This window comes from Diuraphis noxia, unplaced genomic scaffold (genome assembly GCF_037042655.1).
Source record: "Diuraphis noxia isolate RWA-SAM2 unplaced genomic scaffold, SU_Dnox_SAM2 contig0003, whole genome shotgun sequence".
Lineage (NCBI taxonomy): Eukaryota > Metazoa > Arthropoda > Insecta > Hemiptera > Aphididae > Diuraphis > Diuraphis noxia.
In genome coordinates, this window is record NW_028301713.1 from 39,505,179 (window position 1) to 39,525,743 (window position 20,565).

Genomic DNA, 20,565 nt, shown 5'->3' on the forward strand with positions numbered 1-20,565 from the left:
TCTATGAGCTAAAAATATTTTTTTAATATTTTTTGCTGCTGGTCATTCTTTCATTTCTTAGTATTTTTATAAATACAAGGACAGATAGTCAGTTTTTATGCTATAGGGAAAATTTGAACTTCCGAACAAATTTACACAAGTGACACAACACGCAAAGCGGCTAACTTCGCAATAGTGTATTTTATTATTTTCTATTTCTGTATATGAAATTTCTCATATACAAGTTATATTATGCGATATTTTGTCAAAAATTAATGTAACCTGATAAATTAAGAAAATAATACGAGTAATGATCATAACAATTTAAATATAATCAATAATCATACTCCAACCGTATACTTTGTTGGCAGAGCCACGTTTAACGGGGGGCAAGTGGCGCAATTTTATGGTATTTGATGGGGTGGAATTTTTTTGAAGATCAACATAAAATTAAAACATATAATTATATAATTATAATCATATTTTTCTTACGAGCATGCAGCAACACAGCTTAACGCGGGCGTGTTTGTTGGACAATTTTAAATTGCATCTTAATGAAGAAGAACAATTTTAAATGGCAGCCAATACATGTGTCATTTAATTAGGTAATATTACTTTTATGATAGCCATTTATAGCATTACCCAGAAGACACCACAAAGAGATTATTTTTTTTTTTTTTATTAAGTAGTATAAATACAATTAAACCTATCATAATGAACAACTATATGTAATACGGCTGAGGGTGAGTTGCGGCCCGACCTTTCGTTTCCGGTGTTGGAGACCGGTGAATTCCGGCCCGATAATATTTTAGGTATTGGTTAGTTGCGGCCCGAGTAATCATCATTACATATGTACCTTACTTATTTAATATATATTATATTATATACCTATTACCTATGTTCCGTATAAACGAATAACGATAAACGAAATGTTCAATATGTATGGGAAGTTATATTTTTGTATAGGTATAATATGATAAAGATAATATAGATCGTTTTATCGTATTATCTACCATAGTACCATATATGACTTACATTATGAATGCTTTGATTTTTTTTGGACATTATCATCATAATATATTACACCAATTTTTTTTTATTATTTTTTATTATTTATTATTTAATATAATGTCATAATATTAATATATTATATTCTATAATTTGATGAATACTTTTATTTTCTTTACGACCAATATTAATATAAGAACGACAATTTATACTAGAAAATACCTACATAATATTGTGATGTTTATATACTATTACTATATATAGACATATAGTATATAATATATACATTATTGTATGGCCGCAACTCGTACGTTATTTAGGGTTAGGGCCGCAACTCACCAACACTGTGTAATACAAACACCCCTCTTAACTGACAAAATAATAAGTTACCGCCAAAAAGATGGACATGATGACAAACCTTTCTATAACGTACACCTGTCTATAACTGATACTTTTGATTGTCCCGTGAGTGTGCCTTGTAGGCAGATATTGAGGTATTACTCTATATTTTAAAACATATCTTATTTTAGAGATCCAAATATTCCGAGCATAATTTACCATACTAGTTTTACTACCTGTTTACAATATATAAACGTCTCCTACGCTTATAAACGTTAATTCATATATTATAATATAATGATGAATGATTGTTCAAATTGAAAACAAATTCAAATTTAACTATTTAATACATTCATTACGATGACAAAATATACCCAAAAAGTCAAAACATGGTTCACAGCAGAGCGAATTCCTTGATTACAAACTACCTAATATACTTATCTCAATTCGTGACGACCGTCGACAATAATAATTACTGTACTAAATAGTAAATACTCATAATCATGTACACGATAAATTTAGTAGCTATTGTGTTGTTGTGTGCACTATACATATTCTGTATAACCACCATATTATTTTAGTCAGTACGACTGTAAACTACTAACAAGTAACTACTTACAGACACATAATTGAAGGAGCAATCTGATTGAATAAGCTTCTAACTACGAGATTTTATTAGGTAATTTTTTAGAAAAGTTATTTTATTATATTGTCTTATGCTTTATTAAAGCCATGTATTATGTACCCAAGGAATTGAAGCCATAATAACAGCATGTTATTATTACCAGCTATATTATATTTTTTGTTGAGCCTTAACGTTTTGAACGCTTCAAACAAAAATGATGTGAACAAACAAAATGTCACTATTTCACTGCATTCCCACAAAAACAGTAAGTAATACGTATATTGTATAATATATCAATCAAATAGTATTTCAATAAAAAACAATTTATAACCTTTATAAGGTTTATTAGATTTCTAATTGATAAGTTGTTCAATTTTTTTTCTTAACAAGATTTAAAATGTGGATTTCATAACTTATAGCTTTTAATTTAAATGTATATAGTTAACGTGATGCTCTAAGAGATAATATATATTATATATATATATATATATATTTATTTATAAATTATATAAATAAAATATAATTATATTAATTTATATAAATATATATATATATTAAATTACACCTGCAATACGTATTATAACAAATAACTTTACATTCAAAATAATTCTAAATGGGCCATTAACTTGAAATCTATTTAAATGGTTGGCGGCAAATGTCATAAATAATTAATAAATCATTTGTATTTAGAAAATACCCTCATTCATTTTTAAAAAATATTTTGGGCTTATTGAGGACTCTAGAATTTGATGACCCAGTGTATATGTTCTTAATACCTGTCGTCAAATTTGACTTTGTGTAGGTATGATTCATTTAAAAAGTAGGTGCCAACAAAATAAAATCAATCTGAGTAAAAAATTTTTTTTAATGTATTAATTATATCATATTATTGTTCTACTTAAGTACTAAGAAATATTTTATCACATTAACATACAAATATGAAATAAGAAATCACCATTACCTATATGGCCTTTAAATTTTAAAATACATTAATACAACTCGAGTATTAATTTGCTATACATTTAGTATAATAGCAAAGCATCATTATCATTTCACAATGTCACAGTCTTTGGAGATTATTCTTTAAAAAATTAAATTTGAAAATTAATAGAATGTACCTATAATAATTTTTCCAAATTCTGAAATTAAACATTTTAATTGACAAATCATATCACAGTTTGGTATATTAAAAATAAAAGTACACACCATACTCAAGAAAAAAATCATAATAGATTTAACGTAGTTGGTATTGCCCGTAGTCCGTCAACGATTTCGGCACACAAATAAAATCGTTGTAATAAATTCACTAGACGATAATGAAAAAGATAAGACACGTGTATCTATCTTATACTTAATATATTATTTTGTTACTCCACCTTTAAATTTTTCTAATTATGGATACCAAAAATGACGTGTAATATCCAAGTGATTATTATTTATCAAATGACAAATACAGCTGACCTTCGTCATGGTAAAATAATACCGATAAAATAATATGAACAGTTAATTTTTTTTTATGAAAGTATGGACATTTAAAAAAATTAATAGCAAAAAGCGGGTAAGTCATGGATGTCGCTCTGCTGTACAGTATACTATACTATATAGTTTACAAGTGGGTTACTGTAATGGATGGAATTAAATTTGAATAGGCACAATGATATTAGGTATACATTGTACATGAAAAACGATTCTGAGCGGAGATGGTTTATCTGTCTAGGATATATTAGAGATTATAAAAAATTTTCAAATCTTAGATTTAAAAAGAAAAATTTTTATGAATTTCTAGCTTAAAATAATTTGCAAATTTCCGTGATTTTTACGTATGATGCCAAAATTAAAATTTGAATGCTTGTAAAAAAAAATTGTGACTAAGTATTTCTTTTATTTTTCAACTGCTATTGTTACAATGTGTTAGAAGCCTTGTATTAAATTTTCAAGCTTTTCAATCCCAGCAAATAAATTTTTATCGATATTTATAGAAAAAAAAAACCAAAAAAGTTGAAAAATTAAAATGTCAGTAAACAGCTCAAAACAAATCAAAATATTTTGAAAATTTTATCAAATTTTATAAAAAGCCTATATAAACATTCAGTGAAAATTTCAAGTATCTGCGGTTATTTATTTTAGAATTACACCTAAATAAGAAAATCCAATGTTGTAAAAATTTAAATTTCAAACGCTCATAAAAATTTAATTTGAATTTCTGGTGGACAATTTTTTTGTATGATAAAGATTGAAACACTTTTAAGGAATCCTGTATTAAATTTTCAAATCTTAGATTTAAAAAGAATTTTTTTTATGAATTTCTAGCTTAAAATAATTTCCGAATTTTCGTGATTTTTACGTATTTTGTCAAAATTCAAACTTTGAATGCTTATAAAAAAAAATTGTGACAATGAATTTATTTTATTTTTCAACTCCTATTGTAACAATAGGTTTGAAACCTTGTATTAAATTTTCAAGATTTTCTACCCAAAAAAGAAATAAAAAACTTAAAAATTGATAAAATCATTTTTTTCTTAACTGTATCAAATATAATTGGGAAAATTGAATTTTCGATCAATGCAATAAATTGTGTTAAGAATCTTTTGTGTACTTTTATCGTATGCAATTAAAATATTATATTTGAAACATGAAAAATAACAAACACAACAGCCATCTTCTACTTGATAATCTTTTAATTGTAACTTAGGTTAGTTAAACGTATAAATATATAATTAATAATATGTGTAGATATATATTATGAGCTGTAGGTAATAATATAATACATAACAAAATATGTAAAACTACATGTCTATTACAGTTTTAAATTATATTAATTTTTTTATTATATTACATTTTTAGATTGTTTTGATGATTATGATATCACTACAATTTATAGACTCTCTTCATCGATGAAGTGTACAACAAAACAAATAGACAGCGTAAAATATTATCGTGAGTTATTTTTCATCATTTTTAACTATTATTTTAACTATACCTAACTGTACTAACAAGCCTAGTATTATTAAACGTGACTTCGTGAGCTCGTAGCTATTGATATATCTTTTATAATAATATGGTCATACAGGCGACTAAATGTCACATGTTATCTCTATATTATAAATTATTATTTATTATTTTATTAGTACATACTTAATTAATATAACATATTAGTTTTTATTTATAAAAATAATTACGAAAATATCTTATTTTTTTTCCAACAATATTTTCCAATAGTCTACAAATTTTAAATCGACGAACCGTTATAGACTAAAATATATTTTAGATAAAACGAAAATTCAAAATTAACCTAATTGGTAATATTAAAAAGTAGAAGTTTATTTTAAATTAACGTAGATAAAAATAAGTTAAGTTAAAGTTAAGTTAATTAAAACAGCGAACTAGTAAGTATTAAGTTAATGAATTAAAATAACTTAACTTTTAACTTATTAACTCGTTAATGCCCAGCCTTGTAAAAAAGTACAATACAGCTGCTATTTACGCATAATGTAATATCTCCTCTTTCTAACACCCCCCAACACTCATATTTGTGATAGTTACCGAATCGTTAAATGTTTATATTAACTCTGAATAGACTTAGGTGATGTGCGATGTTTATACTCATGTAGATATTAATGAACGAGTTGAATCTCATGGAATGAACTTAACTTCTTTGTTTGAAGACTAAAATACTCAAATTAATTCTAATTACAGTAGAATATCTTATCTGTATTATGTCTTCTTTTTTTGTTTTTATGTTAAATCACTACATGGAGGCCGTACTGTTTTCACATTGCTTAGCCCCCATGCAGCATCGTTTATTTACAGAAAGATAAATATATATACATAGGAATAGTAATAACAGTTTGGAAATACCCCTTCCCAAGCTCTCTGGTGTGTATGCGAATATCCCTATCCTGTTATGACTTTACAGATCTAGCAACTTTGGATAGGGATAAGTGGGGTTGGCCCGCTGTATCCCCATACAGCTATTTATATACATAGTATATATCTCCGGTATTTTTCTTCTCGGGCCGGCCAAGTCCGCCACCCTAGACATCGCGTACCGTTGCCTCTTCGCGGACCGGCATAAGCCAGCCATCCTAGACATCTCGTGCTGAAAAACTCTTCTCAAGCCGGCCTTAGCCCGCCGCTTTAGGGGCTCGTACGGTGGTGGCCGCTCTCACTCAGCTTCTGCGGCCTGTTGAGCCCTCTCCTCTTCTTCCTTGGCGGTCAGGATGCTTTCGACCATCTTGTAAAAGAGTCTGAAGGTCTCTTCGGCGTCGCAGAGAATCGTCAACCTCTCCTTGTCGTCTGCCGGTAGATCTTCGAAAAGGGGACCGCAGAGTATGTTGGGCACATCTGCAGCCGTCGGAGCTTTATGCCCCTGAGACAATCCCATCTAACACTTGTTTTTATTCCACTCTTGTTTTAAAACGACTCTAGACTAGCTTTTCGTGTCCATCATTAAACTACATTCTAAACAATTCCACTCACAATATTAAATACATTATTATGTTTTTGTATTATTTGGACTAAAAAATAAAAAAAGTATTACAAGATATTCAATTGTAAGGCCGTTCAAATTTCGAGAAGGAAAAAAACGGGACGATTTTGCCTTGAACCATATTTTAGAACAATTTTTAAAGCCCCTGAAATTTTCTAAATTAACTAACTGCATTAATTAGATAATAATACATATAGGTACCCATAATTTAGATTTTAGAATCATACAGATAAATATAGTTGCTAGAGTGTTATTATTTTATTACAGAAGATTATAAGTGACATTGGTACCATAAGTGAATAACCTTGGTTGGTCAAATTAACTATTATTTTGCAAATCTTTGTGGATTTTTTTATTTTATCATATTATGTTAAAATAAATTAGGGACTCCTGCATTAAATTGTCCCGAACACCAAATAATTAGAGGAAGTCTCTGTTCGATTGAAGTACATTCAAGAACAAATGCCATCGGAATACCATTGTCAATAGACAAAATAATTGGGGAAAGAAATTCAACCTCAGATAATGTCTTACAAATAAATATCGCCGAGTTTTACAAATATGGATATATTCAAAATAATAGTCGTATGAACGTTTATTTTGATTCAAATTACTGGGAACAATCAATTATTGGACCTACAGGTAATATTTAATATTTATTTAAAATTAAATATTTTTTAGTGAATGAAATAATACAATTTACTATATTAAGAAAAGTCATTATTTTATACATCATATCGTTAAAGCATGACATGATTAATAATGTATAATTTTTATAGGAGAAGAATGCAATTTTGACGCTGTTACTCCTAGTAGTCCTAATATGATTTTTACAGGTAATATTAACTAGAAAATGTGAGAAATATTAGTATTTTAAAATACTAAAGAACAAAGATATATATTTTTAACAATGTATTTTAAATTCAAATTTTAATGAAATTAAATATTTAAACGAAGAATAATGACTTTAGTTATTTTGTTTTAATTTAATATCATTCGTGGGCCGTGGTCTCATGGGTACACGGAGATGTGGAGTATACCTACTTTTAATGTATGTTATTATATTATTTTGAATGTCTCTGGAAACTCAATTTATAGAAGAAAAAAAATTAAAAGAATTTGATATTTAATCAAAGGATGGAAAATTGAGTTATTTTCTTGTAATTTAAATATATTATTTGTGACCCGTTACGGGTACTTGAAACTTGTGACATATATTACATGTTAAATACACAAAGACTTTTTTAAATACAATGTTTTATTTCTAGAATACGTCCTAAATGAATGTATTAAAACATTAGAATATAAATATGAAAGACATTATTATCCATACTCGGCTAGAGATGAAGTTCATCAGACATTTCTCGAGGTTCATTGGAAGCCAATTAAAAAACAAAGTTGCATATCAATTACATATTTTCACAATTTAGATTCTGATATGGAAATTATTATGAGTATATTCAATGAAAATGATACGATAATAACTTCACCAATATTAGAAAAACAAGTAAGTACAATTTTTTTAATACCCATTAAATGTGTAGGACTAAGGTAACCTTAGACAATTAGTAAGGTAGTAGCCTAGGCTACTAACCTTAGTAAGGTTTTATAGTTATTTAGCTATTTTATTTTATTTTATTACGACATAATTATTTAAAATGGATACTGGCTATAGTAAAATTAGAAATAACGATGATTCATTGTTAATTCTTCGACTTTAAAACAAAAACTAATCATTAACAGAATTCTGAAAATTTCATGCACATTAAAAAAAAAAAAAATTTAATTTTAACAGATCAAAATTTGGTTGTTCGTAAAAAATTAATATTGAAACATATTATAAATATGAGGTAACTATTATAAAAAATACATGATAATAGATCAAAAGTTAAATCTAATAATTGCAAATACATATCAATGCCAATAACTATTGGCAATTATTATACTTGTATATTATTAAAATTTTATTTGGCTTACAGGATAGATTAACAACATTAAAAGTTGACAACTTAGCTCTTATTCAAGATCAGAGATATAAATTGTCATTAAGAAGGAGATATGGTGATAGGCATAACTATTACGGATATAATAGTAATTTTAGAGATTGGTTCAAACTCTTTCGGATAACCCAATGTTCAGATAATGGTATTTATTTTTTGTAATATTTAAGTCAATTAAACCAATGGAAATAATCGAAAATATTTTCCAAGCATATTATGTCTGTTAAGGCCTGTTTTACAATTATAGTTTAAACCTCGGTTACGCTTGAACCACTGATTTTACCGGCCGAATTCGGTAGTTTAACCTGAGTTCAACTATTGTAATACGGGCCCTTAATCTGTTAATCTTTAAATGATAAAAATTAAATATTTGGAATGAAGTAACAGTAAATATTATATTCTTTAAAATAAAAATTAAGTACGTTATTTTTCTTTATATTAATTTCATTCATCAGCGCTTTTGAAAGGTTGTACAAAAATGAAAAAATGATATTTTACTATTCTGAATTATAAACTATTTAGGTATTTAAAGATTAAGTAGATATAATTTTATCAAAAACATTGTACATATAATATAAAAATATAAAAAATGCATATTGTTTAATATTCTACCTGGCTTCGAAAATTAACTTAAAAAGCCAATCAGACACTAATAAATTTATGATTTAAATAATAAATTTAAGTTATTGATGAGCTGTAAATATAGTTTTACACAATTTAAGTCCAAAACAGAAAATACTTTATTCTATACAAATTAATACATTTTATACATAAATTTATATATATATATAAATCAAATATGCAAATAGGTTAGACTAATTTAAATTTTAAACGCTTACCTTGAAAAAAATTATTTTTGTATTTTCTCTTAGATGAAGAAGAAGTTAAAGTTATTTCCAGGAATAATACTGGTAACTATTGGTGTAAATCTCAGGAACTCTTCAATATACTCGGAAATGGTAAGAACACAAATACGTTAACAAAATTTGGATTCCAGGATTAAAAATGGGATGTGTGAAAATATTAATTTCATTTTTACATTGTATATAAATATTACCATTTTGTTATTCATATTTTTTTTTTAAATTAAATACAGATAATACTAGTATCTGTGACAAAACGATAGAAACCTCAACTAAATCTTGTTTAAATGGCGGTTTCATGCAATCAAAAAGATCAACGTGCGTTTGCCCTCCAGGATTTATAGGACAATTTTGTGAAATAGGTAATTAAACTTCTATCGTAAAAATATATACACACATCTTTGTTACTTTTTATAGTTGATATTTTGAGAACAATTTGTTATAACTTAAAATTATAATACAATAATATTTAAATATATTAATGTAGGAATAAGATAGAATATATGTTGTATAATTGTTTGTGCTATTTAAAAATAATAAATACGTATCATATAATATGCAAGTTTACCTAAAAGACATTAGTTATTTATTTTAAAATGTCTTACAATAACTTTATGATTTATGATTTATACAATTTAATCATTTGGATAACAATATTGAAATATAAAAATTTTTAAATACTCAAATTATCAAGGAATTTATACGATTCCGAAACCGTAATACATAAATATTCTTTATTGCAAATCTTAATTTTTATATTTATTCTACTTATTAACAGTCATGAGTATATAACAAGTAACTAATTGATTCAATCTGCCTTTGAGAACACTTTAATCACTAAAAATAAATAAATAAATATAAAAATTAAAAATTAAAATATATTCCAGGATGTGGATCTAATTATTATGGAGCTGATTGTAAAGGAATATGTTCAATGTATGCCAATGAAATGTGTCGTGGATTGTTGATGTGTACGAAACTGTATGGTTGTACATGTCCACCAGGTCTAACTGGTCCATTGTGTAACATCGGTTTGAAGAATATTATTTTTTTTTTCAATTTGTTTCTATAAACAGGGTTTAATAATATGTTAACATACACTTTTTTAAAGACTGTAAACCGGGTAAATATGGTGCGGATTGTAAACAAACATGTTCATCGAATTGCCGCAACAATAAATGTGACCGATATACTGGCGTCTGTTATCAAGGATGTTCAGAAGGATATTTACCACCATATTGTCTACAAAGTAAGATATAACTCTCGGGAAAATAAAAAGTATAAATATTACAATCAAAATTTGTAATCCTATTCTTAACATTGATAATTGAGCAGAATAAAGTTTAGTAAACAAAATAGTAATGAAAGATCTTCTTAATTATACTCCATAAAAATATAACATAAAATTAACAATCTTTTAACTTTCTTCCATAGAAGAAATACCTAGTAAAATGAAAAACTAATCAAATTCTTAAACTAAAATTAATCCGATTTTGAAGATGTAAAATATTATAACGTGATTAATGATAATATTAATGATAATATTATATTAAAAATATTATATTGGTTTCAATTTTTAGGGTATCCATACCTCATTAATCCACCTACACTTGTTTCGAACGAATACGAAGCGATAAAGATGGAATTGAATTTCAAACCGGATAATGTAAAAGGAGGTGATAAAAATATGAAGTTGAAATATTATCAAATATTTTATAAAGTATGTTACATTTTTATGGAAATTATTTAGCCTTAATTGATTTAATTTAATAAAATAATAAACACTACTGAATTGATAACAGTATCAATTGTGAATATCTAATATGTATAATAAGTTATGATAATATGTGGCTTCATTATCATTAGATTTTTCATACAGCGCTCTACATACCTTTTCTTTATCTGGCCCTTAATACTCTTTAAGAGTTTTCACCACCTTAACTAAATCCCTCCATTTGTCTCTGTCCTGGGCTAGTTTTCTCCAATCTTGAACTCCCATTCTGTTCAGGTCATCTTCCACTAAATCTAACCACCTTTTTCTTGGTCATCCCCGGGTCTTTTTTCCATAGGTTTCCACTCCAGGAGATAAAAATTCTGCTTATATCGTTCTTACTATGCCACCACATGTGTCCTAGCCAATGGATCCTTTGTTCCCTGATAAAACTTACTACTAATGCCATTTCCATTTCTTCTCACAGCTCTTTTTATACTTTATCCTCCATGTTCCTTTTTCATTATCATACACTGGTCCACATATTACCCTCCATATTTTGTTCTCAAAAGTTCTGAGTTTTCTTTCCGTATTGCTTGTTGTAGTCAATGCCTCGCACTCATTTAAAAGTGTGGGTCTTATTACAGCCTTGCTTTAGTTTATTTTGGAACTTTAATACTTTTGACTTTAAGAACTTCTTTAGAGCGAAAGCTGTTCTTTCTGCTTTTATTAACCTAACTCCTATTCCCCTAGGCTTGATATGAAAGATTTGTACTGTTTTATCGCCCTAAAAAAATGTCTAGCCTTACCCTGCGAGTGACTTTTCTATGCATCTTTTAATATCTCATTGAGATACTTTCTCTTCTCTCTCTTAATGATTCGTTTGCAGTTTTTGCTCTCTAAGATATAAAGCTATCTTGTGTCTAAACTGTCTACACTGATGGACTTTTCTCGGACTATCTGTCATCTCTCTACTGCTTGTCAGCATTATTCGTTATACCGTTTTTTTTGTAAAAATTGTATTTTTCCTACATGTTCTATTGCAATTTGTTAAACTGCTTTGCTAACTTTTACCCAGAGTCTCCATCCATGTCATTTAGTTTTACATTTTTTACATACTCTCTCACATGTTTAGTGTATATTTACTATATTTTCTATTGCACTTTATGGTCCTTCAGCATCTCTAGGTTAATTTTTGTACTATTCCTATTCACTAGCCTCATGTGACTCTGGATCTTTAACATAAACTTTGCTACCACTAAGAAATGGCCTGAGTCGCTCCTTTGAAATTAGGTATGTCTTTAATCCATGACTGAAATCTTTTTTGAATAACTATATGATCTATTTGGTTGCAAGTTGTCCTGTCAGGTAATTTCCAAGTGGTCTTATGTATATTTTTGTGTGGAAATGTTGTGTTATACTTATTATCATATTTTTTACGGCTGCGAAAGATATAAGTCTAAGTCCATTTCCATTACTTGTTTCACGTAAACTTTCTCTCCCTATCATTGGCATAAAATGTGTTTCTCTTCCACACTTGGCATTCAGGTCAACTAATACCAGTGTTTGATTATATTTCCTGGCAGTTTATCATATATTTGCGACAGATCTTCATAGAAAATATCCTTTGTATTATCTTCCCCCGTTTCCGTTGGTGCGTGTACGCATACTAATATTATATTCAATGGTTTCGTGTCTACTCATAGTAAGGTTATCCTTTAATAAGATTTAATTATTTTACGTATGTTTCCAGAGTCTCATGCACAGCAAAGTCACATCCTAAGGAGTGTCTTTCTTCCCTGCCAGAGAAATACACTATGTACTTCCCTATTTTTAGCTGACATTTTCCTATCCATCTTATCTCTTATTATCTATATTCCATACGTTTCTAATACATCAGTAAGATTTTGACAGGTTACAGTTCTATAAAGGCTTAGTGTGTTCCGGGTCCCGATCTTAAGTCAAGTTTTCCGAATTCCGTGTCCAGTATTAATTCCATTTATCTGTGTCCGAAGGTGATTCCGTGATGGTCTCACAACAAGTGTTTTTTTAAAAAGCAGAATCGTTAGCCATGCGCCCAACCCTCAACCTTGAGGACCAGTCACAACAACCATTTCGAAGTGATGGCTATAACAATGCATCATTGATGCACTGGGTGATGGGGACGCCACTTTCCCAACGTCTAACCACACATTTTTCTGAATATATAATATCTAGTTATACGTTTAGTTAAATGAATCCTGACACACATTTAAAACAAATTATCATAAAATAACTTAATATGAAAATACATGAAGTATTAATAATTATAGATCAGATAAAATTCAAGTAAATTTAAATTATATAATATATATATTTATATGTATTATGTATACTGATTTTAGATTGATATTATTCTGGAATAATGTATTTTTACTGTATTCATGATTATAAATGTAATAGTTTGACTATTACGATTAAATATATCCAGCGACCAGCATATACCCATAAAGTTCATGTAGATAATAGGTATGTAAAATGTTTAATTGTTTAATTTATGATTTCAGTCAATCATTGAAGAGGAATTTACAGAATCTGAAATTAAACTTATAAATGAAACTAGAAATACAACTACAGAAATTCTAAATGATTTAAAAGCAGATACCACATACCAAATTGGAGTTATGGTTATAGCAAGTGATGGAAATTTCAATCGTGAAGATATAGTTTACAATCAATATAAGACATCGTGTATCCGTAAGTATCTCAGATCAGTTATTGAACCAAAAAGATTTTTAATAAAATTAAGAAAACCTAATATTACATACAATAATTATTATATTATTGACATAAATCAAATAAAAATAAAGGGTTGGCAGTGTTTTAGAATTTAGAATTATTTACTTGAAACAAAAAAATATTTGTGAATTTTTGGATCTAGACATATGGATTAATTTATATTTATTATTTATGACGTTTATGTTTATATAAATTTCAATAATAAATCTCAACTTATTATATAAAGATGAGATGTTTATGACGTTGTTAGAGGTAATCTCTGGATCTACTGAACCAATTTTGAAAATTCTTTGACCAATAGAAAGCCATATTATTTATGAGTGTCATAGGCTATATAAATATATATTTTAAATTTGACCCCTACAGGGATTAAAGGGGGTAAAAATGAAAAAATCATCTACCCGGAACTACAGAAGCTATGAGTATAAAATTTAGAGGTTAGGGTCATTTTATGATGTAATAAACCCCTTAGAAAGGATTTTTTTAAATTTTACTCCTATAGAGCTTAAAAAGGGTTTATAATATAAGGAAGAAAAATTGTCTGTTTGTTCGGTTGAATTGCTAGCCGAGTATTAAAAGACGAATGAAACTCAAATTTTGAATCATATAGAGTTGATATTTTTAACGGGCAACTAAGAGCACGGAGATCAGCTGATACATAAATATTATAATTTTTAACTTATCATAATGTTAATTAGTTTAACAAAAATTATGTATTTACAAATAATACATATAATATTGTACTCTGCATATAATGTGTAAAGGTTACGATCATGAAATCTACAGAGTGATTCTTTTAAGTGGGTACACTAATAATTATCTCGAAAATTATTTACTTTTTTCAAAATATTTTTTACATGGTTTCAAGTTGTTGAAAAACCAACGTTTTCATTAAAAAATTATATTTTTAAACATTTTTTAAGTTTTTTACTTTTTTGAATGACAACATAGAGTTTTAATTTCATATTCCAAAGCAGAATATTTTTCTAAGTATTTTGATTCATAAAAATTGAATTTAGGGCTTGTAGTTTTTGAGTTATAAGTATTTAAAGTTTAGATTGGCAGAGTGGAGTGGTACGGGGTTACCCCGCAAAATGTTTGTCCACTACTCCGCTTGTCTAAACTTTAAGTACATATAACTCATATACTACTCGTCCTAAATTCGATTTTTATGAATCAAAATACTTAGAAAAATATTCTGCTTTGGAATATGAAATTAAAACTCTATGATGTCATTCAAAAGAGTAAAAAACTTAAAAAATGATAAGGATAAAAAATATTTAAAAATATAATTTTTTAATAAAAATGTTGGTTTTTTAACAACTTGAAACCATGTAAAAAAATATTTCGAAAAAAGTAAATACTTTTCGAGATAATTAGTGTACCCAGTTAAAAGAATCACCTTGTATATATTTTGAATTAGATATTTTTATCTTAAAAAAAAAAAATCGGTTAGAGTATTATAAATTAAAAAATCATTAATAATATATAAATACTAAATGCCTATATATTTTGATTATGTGATTTAAAGTTTATTTTTTTCATTTGTTAATATTGTCCAACTTTTTTAGAACCTGATATTACTGATTATAACATTCATTTAATCAGTGGGATAAAAAGCGTCAAAATACGATGGGATGAAGTAAGTACACTTCTTGTTAGTTTTAATTAATTGAAAAAATAATTTATTAATATGCATTAATAAGTAAATTAAAAATAAACAATTACAAACCAAAATATCATTGATTATTGATTAGCTGTTATATAATAATAGATAAGTAACATTATTAATTTACAGATAATACCTAAACAATTAGAATGCAATGTAATTGAATATGTTTTGACATTAACCTATAACCAATCACAAAATCAAATGGTTGGTATCAAAGAAATAAAATCAAGTTCAAAAAGTGGCCACTTAATAGAAAATCTTTATCCTGGATACAATTATAGCATATTTCTGACTCCTAAGACAAATAAAGGACCATTAATTTCGTCGCCTACTTATTCATTTACTCCTTTAATAACAAGTAACTTAATGTTTTTTATTAAACTATATAGGCACATATACAGGAGAGTTTTGGGTACAAAACCTCTCACTCTGCACCCCGAAAATGTCTTGCAAAAATATATTTTTTTTTGATTTGACAGTATAAGAGATTATTTGAAAATTATTTTTAGGTTATGAATAACTACCAAACATTTTTTCTGTATTCGTGCCTAAATCGAATAAATATCGATTTAATATTATATTTTAAATATAGGAAACGATGTCATTATTAAAGACATTGTTGCAACTACGATTGATAATAACATTAAAATCTCATGGAAATTAGAAAATGTTAACCAACACAATACAATAGTTGTAAATGAGCCGTTTACATATATTGTCAGATACAAAGTAATTAAAATTGTTTTTCTTATCTATAGGTACTTATATTAGTTTGTATTTTTATCATAACATTCATAACATTTACTTCAAATTTATTTCAGCTAAAACGAATTATCAGTTGTTCTTTGGATGAAATAGAAAACGATTGGACGTCAACTACAATTTACAATCGAACAAACTACGAAATATTCGAAACGATACCTAATTCGCAGTACTGCATACAAGTTGCAGTTGCTAATGATGAGAAACATACTCAACGAGAAACTCAGGTTTACGCATTAACGCCGGCATCAAGTAAAGTTTAATGAAACCTATTTTGTATATTCATATTTTGATGACTGATTTCTGCATTTTTTCTGATTAGATCCAAAAACTCAACCTGTTTTTGACCTTGAACACCCAATGTATGTGACGAACGACTCGGTATTTATTCAGTGGAAAATCGATCCCGAAAGTTGTTCAAAGTTAAATGGATTCTTTTCAACGTTTTATATTGAACTAAAAGTAAATTCTGGGGGTAAATGTTTGACCATTTATTTGTAAAATTAAAAATATATTTTTCTTAAAGGATAAGGTAGATGACACATTAGAAATAATAGAAACGAAAAAAAACTACCTTTACACCAATAAGCTGAAATCAAATAATTATTATGAAGTAAAAGTGTTTATAAATACACACTTTGGTTATAATCTTGAACATTATCTATTCATAAATTTTACAACTAAATCAAGATGTGAGTGCATTATTATAATGAACTATTTATAATTATTTATTTACATGCCAATGAATATATTTTTATACACTTGCAGATTTAGCACCAGTTAATGACTTAGTAGTTTATAAAAAAAGTCTTAAATATCAGTTAGTAGGGCTTCGTTGGTATTATTTAGAAGATGCAAATATAGATGGATTTATAGTTTCAATTAATGAAGACGCTTTTGGAAACGCAGAAAATATTTCTGTGATTGCCCCAACGAAATGTTCCGCATGGCCAGAATACTATTGCCATACTTATAATGATTTAAGTCCTATAAACAACTTCACGTTTAAAGTACGTATTGTTAGATGATATAAAAATATAAAATATTCAACTATGTACCTAATTACATCAATTGGTTATTATATGATCTATGAAATCTTATTTTGTATTAGATAAAACCAAAGTCATTCGATTATCCCGAAGGTGGTCATGAGTCGTCTATTTCATTTAACTTAAACGATGAATGTAAGTCAGACGAATGTTCAATGTTTAAACAAATCTAACCACAATTTTTTTAAATATTTTGTTATCTTGTACTTATTAAATGTTCTGTTTAGTGCCAGACTCTCCAAATAATTTAAAAATTATTGACATTGGAAATACTTTTATGACTCTCCAATGGGATATTCCATGGATATTTAATGGTCTATTGAAAATGTACATTATTAATGTAGAAGAAATATCACATAATGATATTAATTTGTATTCTGGCATTAGAACAACAGAATTACCAATTTATGAAGAATTGCCTTCTTATAATTATACGGTAATTCAATAACACTTGAAAATTCAAATTTTACTAGTTTAATTAGACAATAGACTACATTAAGAATTCTACTTATAAATCATAATTCGTACAAAATCACTTATTTGGTAAGTTAAACATTTCAAAATCTTACCAAGATGTTTTTAAAGTTTCTTAAAGAATGAATTTTTCACAGCTTAAATCCGTTATTATTACTTTATTCAATCAGCTTACATATGTAGTATTTCCGTATTGGTTACACGTTTGTTTAATAATTTACTTCACACATTAAGTAATACAGCATTTAAAAAAAAGTCATTGTACATATACTATCTTTATGCATACTTGTTACTATCACAATTATCTGTGATAAAGTATAAATAACTCACTTTGGGGGGGGGATAACAATTACTAAAAAATACATATTATTATACATAATATACAATACAATTTACTATGTAGATTGTAGAGGCGTACCCAATATTACCTATTACCATTGATTTTAACTATTATATGATGACTTATTTTGAGAAGAATTTTATCACAATTTATGTCCTATTTACGCCAAGTTTGAGTATAAGTATATTTAAAAAAATAAAACAAAACATACAATAAATTATTGAATATTAAATATTAATGTATGTTTTTAAAGTATTACTTAGATACTTAGAATGTTAGATGCTAGGGATTAACTGAGTATCTTCTAGTCTTCATAGCACCAAACATGTCAACAGCTTGATTTAAATCTATTAATAAAGCTAATGAGAAAATTTTAAATGTTAATTTATAGCGGGTTTGTAGCCCATATCTGGCCCTACAGCGGTCCGCTAATGTTAAGGGAGCAAATGTCCACCCCGTCCCTCCCAAAATGATGCCACTGTTGCCATATCATCCAATTTTTAAAATTATTTTAAACTACACGTAGAGCGTATTGGTATTAAAATTACTCTTGTAGATTATATATGAACACTTGACTTTGGGCTGTTTTGATTGAAGTTTAACATCGTTGATTGTCCCTTGGCTGTCCATTGCTTATACTGCATGCAGGTGTTCATCATAGTGTCCTTGAGTGTTGCTACCTTTAGTGTAACAGTCGTGTTGAAAGCATTCTTTTCAAGTAAACGATTTTTTGATATATTTCATGACCATAAAAATAACTCTAATTATAGCGTAAAGTTCCGAACCAAATCGATATTTTGAAGCAAGGTTCCATTTGAACATTACTTTCTTTTTATAACATTAAATCAATCTAATATTTTCCAGGTCGAAAGTCTGAATCCTGGATCGACTTATTCCATTGGAATATTATCCGTATCTACATCACTATGGTATAGTTTTCCGATCAAAATTCAAGCAACAACACTTATAAGCAATTAATCATTGTAAAAATGTAAACGTACCTAATTTTTTTTTTGTTTTTTTTTTATTAACAGTATAATTTATATTTAATTCGACAAATTGAAATCATGATATAATTTCGCATTAATTTTCTTTGTTATTATCATCTAACGCAATCATTCTAATATGTTCCATTTTATATAATATTTTTTATACATATTATTATTTATACACTATACCTATTTTGTACTTTCATGCTAATTTATATTTTGGTGTGCAGTTGTTTAAGTATTTAAATCAACGGTGAAACAATATACTTTAACTTTTAAAACTTGTTTAATCAGAATCAGTACTTATATTTGTTTTATAATTCTATTATTTAACACAACGGAGTGGTTTAAATTTCATCAGTTAAAGTGTTTAATAAAGTTGTATAAATCGATTTACGCAACTTATTATAAGTATTATAAGTATTATTATAACTTATTATTATATATTTATTGTAAATTATAAAACATTAAAGAAATTATGACTCACTGCACTTTCAAAACAACTGTGTTTACAGAATATAATGTTCACCATAATATATGTTATATAGTGACCTAGTCTTTCTTTCGTTTTCAAATACAAACAACAATACTTGAGGGTCTTAACACTCTTAACTGTTGTAAGTTATTAATTCCGATTTAATTAATATCACATCCGTACAGGTTATATAATATTGTACATATTATACTACATCATATCCTATATGTAAGTTTTTTTTTTTTATTGAACTAAAAAAACATCAACAATAAAGGCTATTAGTTTTTTGTTAAGATACAATGTTAAGGATATTACAATGTTTATATGATGCTAACTACATATGGTTACTATTTAAGTTAATGTTACAATTTTTTTTTATCAATATGTTTAAATTTTGTTGTATAAATCCGATCCTTTGAGAAAGGCTATCATGTTCGATGTGGTCTCGTTGCTCGGTCCCAGAGCTCCATACAAGTTGGGTGGCATATGTAAGTTTTAAAGTAGTACAAACACCACATTCAATTAATTACATTTGTTACTGTTTCATTATGTCAAATATTTAAACCAATCAACTCAAGACTTATACAGTAAAGTTGATAATTAATAGTTTTATTTATTAAAAATATCACAATCTCAAATTAATGTTCTAAAATGACGTGGTTTAATTTTCGACACCCTCAACAACTAGAAATCGGACTGTCAACATGATATTTTTGTAAACACGTCGCTTTTCTATAAACGTGGAATAATAACAAAAAAATCTGTTCATAGTCCATGTACAAAGTTTACTTGACATAATCGAGACTTGTAAAACAGCATTGATAAATAAATTTAATAGGTATTTTTTTTTTTTCTAAGCAGTTAAATATCTGTGTATTCTATGTGTGGACTGATTAAGAAGTTTTTTTGGGTTAAAGTTCAGAGCCGGAATAAATTTAGATTGATAAAAACGATAATAACATCAAAAACAATTCTATGTTATAAACTATTCTTTGTGGTGGTATTAAAAGCA

The 20,565-nt window shown here is 27.2% G+C and overlaps 1 protein-coding gene and 1 pseudogene across 1 annotated transcript; one reads left to right on the forward strand and one right to left on the reverse strand.

The window, feature by feature from the left end:
* Positions 1 to 1,845: 1,845 nt before the first annotated feature.
* Positions 1,846 to 20,402, forward strand: LOC107167052 (uncharacterized). The gene is made up of 23 exons (XM_089222642.1): positions 1,846 to 2,005; positions 2,077 to 2,216; positions 4,796 to 4,888; positions 6,825 to 7,082; positions 7,220 to 7,276; positions 7,709 to 7,947; positions 8,420 to 8,585; positions 9,313 to 9,399; positions 9,537 to 9,665; positions 10,191 to 10,334; positions 10,415 to 10,552; positions 10,884 to 11,023; positions 13,561 to 13,750; positions 15,364 to 15,434; positions 15,591 to 15,822; positions 16,057 to 16,193; positions 16,286 to 16,478; positions 16,549 to 16,688; positions 16,753 to 16,918; positions 16,995 to 17,236; positions 17,338 to 17,410; positions 17,503 to 17,711; positions 18,954 to 20,402. Exons 2-23 carry the CDS (start codon positions 2,099 to 2,101, stop codon positions 19,065 to 19,067), a joined length of 3,336 nt encoding a protein of 1,111 aa, XP_089078768.1. The 5' UTR covers positions 1,846 to 2,005; positions 2,077 to 2,098; the 3' UTR covers positions 19,068 to 20,402.
* On the reverse strand, positions 12,169 to 12,870 carry LOC149057332 (protein CFDP2-like; annotated as a pseudogene).
* Positions 20,403 to 20,565: the final 163 nt, after the last annotated feature.

Excerpts from the sequence above, each read along its gene's own strand:
- LOC107167052 (XM_089222642.1), top strand. The coding sequence starts at position 2,099 with ATGTTATTATTACCAGCTATATTATATTTTTTGTTGAGCCTTAACGTT. Across the intron at positions 4,889-6,824 it reads AGACAGCGTAAAATATTATC|GGACTCCTGCATTAAATTGT; the intron begins GTGAGTTATTTT and ends AAAATAAATTAG. Across the intron at positions 7,083-7,219 it reads ATCAATTATTGGACCTACAG|GAGAAGAATGCAATTTTGAC; the intron begins GTAATATTTAAT and ends TAATTTTTATAG.